The 2,016-nt window shown below is 48.0% G+C and overlaps 1 protein-coding gene across 1 annotated transcript; it reads right to left on the bottom strand.

Annotated features, from left to right (window-relative positions):
• Positions 1-869: 869 nt before the first annotated feature.
• On the bottom strand, positions 870-2,016 carry Osi9 (DUF1676 domain-containing protein Osi9). The gene is made up of 3 exons (XM_066725862.1): positions 1,772-2,016; positions 1,283-1,455; positions 870-1,183 (listed from the first exon to the last, which is right to left on the bottom strand). Exons 1-3 carry the CDS (start codon positions 2,014-2,016, stop codon positions 870-872), a joined length of 732 nt encoding a protein of 243 aa, XP_066581959.1.

Below are 2,016 nucleotides of genomic sequence, written 5' to 3'. Positions count from 1 at the left end.
GGTCGGTAAATATATAAATTATAAATAATCATTGGATAAGGGTGTGTCCCATGCCAGTACTGACTACGGATCTTGGCGCTATCGTCGGATGATCCCGAGGGATAACCGGGAAGCACGGACCCCTGAATGATACCGCACGGATGAACGAGGGGCGCGACTACTAGCACTCCGACGACACTCTCTATGATAGTTTCAGTGAGGATTCTCACAAATACGTCTCTCAAGTCCGAGCTCCTGCAACGCGAGCACCGAAGAAGATGGCTCGCGCCGCGGAAGTCTGTATTTGAATCGGGTAAAACTCGTGTAGAGAAATGGCACTGTCCAATCTTAATATGTCAGGTCACAATAATAAATAAGCTCCTCCGGTTTATCGAGGAAACTCTCAAGTCCAGGTACTCGGGTGTGCACTATACGCAACGGTGTCGTTTCCGTTCTCGTGGTCGTTATCGTCATCGTTATCGTTATCGACATGGTCGCCGTCGTCGTCAAGATTCTTGTCGTCGTCGTAACGGTCAACTGTCAACTGTGAACGGTGAACGTTCGATGATGTATCGGTGCAGAACGGTCCATCAGGAATGTGTGTCAAGTTCGTCACTGGTCAGTCGTTCGGGTAATAATATATTGTTGATGTTCGTGTTGTTTATGCGAGGAGAAAGTCTTTTACTCAACACCACGACGCAATGAAGGAGGTAAGTTCGTCTCTAGTAGTTTGAACACAATGGTGTTTGTGAGGCCCTTAGAGCGGAGCCGCGCTACCCTGGGTCAGCCAGTGTATAGAAGATGATGGTTTGCCTGGCGACCGTTTGATGAATGAGGATGAAATCGTTGAAGGAAGAAAGAAGAATAAAGTTTGTACGACGCTAGGAGCCTTATTCTGCGGGCTTGTAAGCGTTGTAGGCAAGATCGGCACCGGATGACCTGGCCCATCCGTGGTGCTCGTGGTGCTCCTCGTGTCCGTGGACGGGGTGAGCAACAACCTCGTAGCTCTGGTGCTTGTTGGCCAACAGTTTCTGGAGACCGATGATCAAGCTGATGATCAGGGCGATCTTACCGATCACGAGGGCTTTGAAGGCTATCAGGGCAAGGGCACCAAGAGCGATTGGGATCAGGGCAGCGGCTTTCAATTTCAGGAGGAGGAGGATGGGCAGGAGAGATTTCACGATCTTCTTCTTCTTGCCACGAGCTGCGAAAAAAATTATTTCGTTAGAATAAATCTTTCGTTCTAACTGCTGACTGTACTTTTCTTTCTTTAACTCGCATCGTTCGTGCAAATTATTATTACCTTCGTCGAAGGAGCGGGAGACCTCTTCGGGGACGCTCAACTCAACTGTGTGGGTTGACAGGAATTTAGCAGCTCTGTCAACAAGGGCTTGGTCAATGGCTGCCTCTTTAGCTTCGACTTCGGTGGGAAGAGTGCTCTCGATGTCGTTCAAGGATCTGGCGTTGTCTGCACGGCTGTAAATAAAAAATCAGTCGATATGAAACATCTATTGCTACCAAAAATCCAATTATTAGCAACGTTCTAATTTCAGGAAAATTTATTAATATCAATCTTGACACTTTCACGAGAAAAACAGTTTTAACTTGTACATAATTGCATGGAGCATCGTGCAATTTATTGACAAATGATAAAAAAAAATGTTATCCATCCACCGGTTGTATTATCACACGTTCACGTCTGTATTCACTATAGATGTATACATTTAATAAGTCAGTCCGTCGGTGCATGGATGAGAATCCGCGATGTTCGTCGATCAGGGATGAGGCTTACCTGCTCTTGGCCTCGTCGGTCTGCACGATTTTCAGTCCATCGACAAGGTCGAATTCGGCGGAACGAGCGGCCCTGTCAACGAAGCGAAGAGCCTTGAGTTTCAGGCACACAGCCAGGTCGGATTCTCCTGAACAGGAGCTGTAGACGTCGAAGGCCTCCTCCAGCAAGGACGAGGGTTGCTCCTGACTCGTGGGGGCTGCGATAGCTCCAGCGATAAGCGCGATCAAAGCCACGTATCTCAGCAT

The sequence above is a fragment of the Prorops nasuta genome, unplaced genomic scaffold (assembly GCF_024137725.1).
Source record: "Prorops nasuta isolate Cenicafe-Biocafe unplaced genomic scaffold, Cenicafe_Pnas_1.2 PNAS00004, whole genome shotgun sequence".
In the NCBI taxonomy this organism is placed as follows: Eukaryota; Metazoa; Arthropoda; class Insecta; order Hymenoptera; family Bethylidae; genus Prorops; species Prorops nasuta.
The sequence above is the reverse complement of the archived record's forward strand: the minus strand, read 5'-3'. Positions and strand labels throughout refer to the sequence as shown.

Bases quoted from the DNA above. Each gene is read 5' to 3' on its own strand.
- Osi9 (XM_066725862.1), bottom strand. From the start codon at position 2,016: ATGCTGAGATACGTGGCTTTGATCGCGCTTATCGCTGGAGCTATCGCA. The intron at 1,456-1,771 runs GTAAGCCTCATC...TTTTATTTACAG, and splicing joins ACCGACGAGGCCAAGAGCAG to CCGTGCAGACAACGCCAGAT. The intron at 1,184-1,282 runs GTAATAATAATT...TTTTTTTCGCAG, and splicing joins CTCCCGCTCCTTCGACGAAG to CTCGTGGCAAGAAGAAGAAG.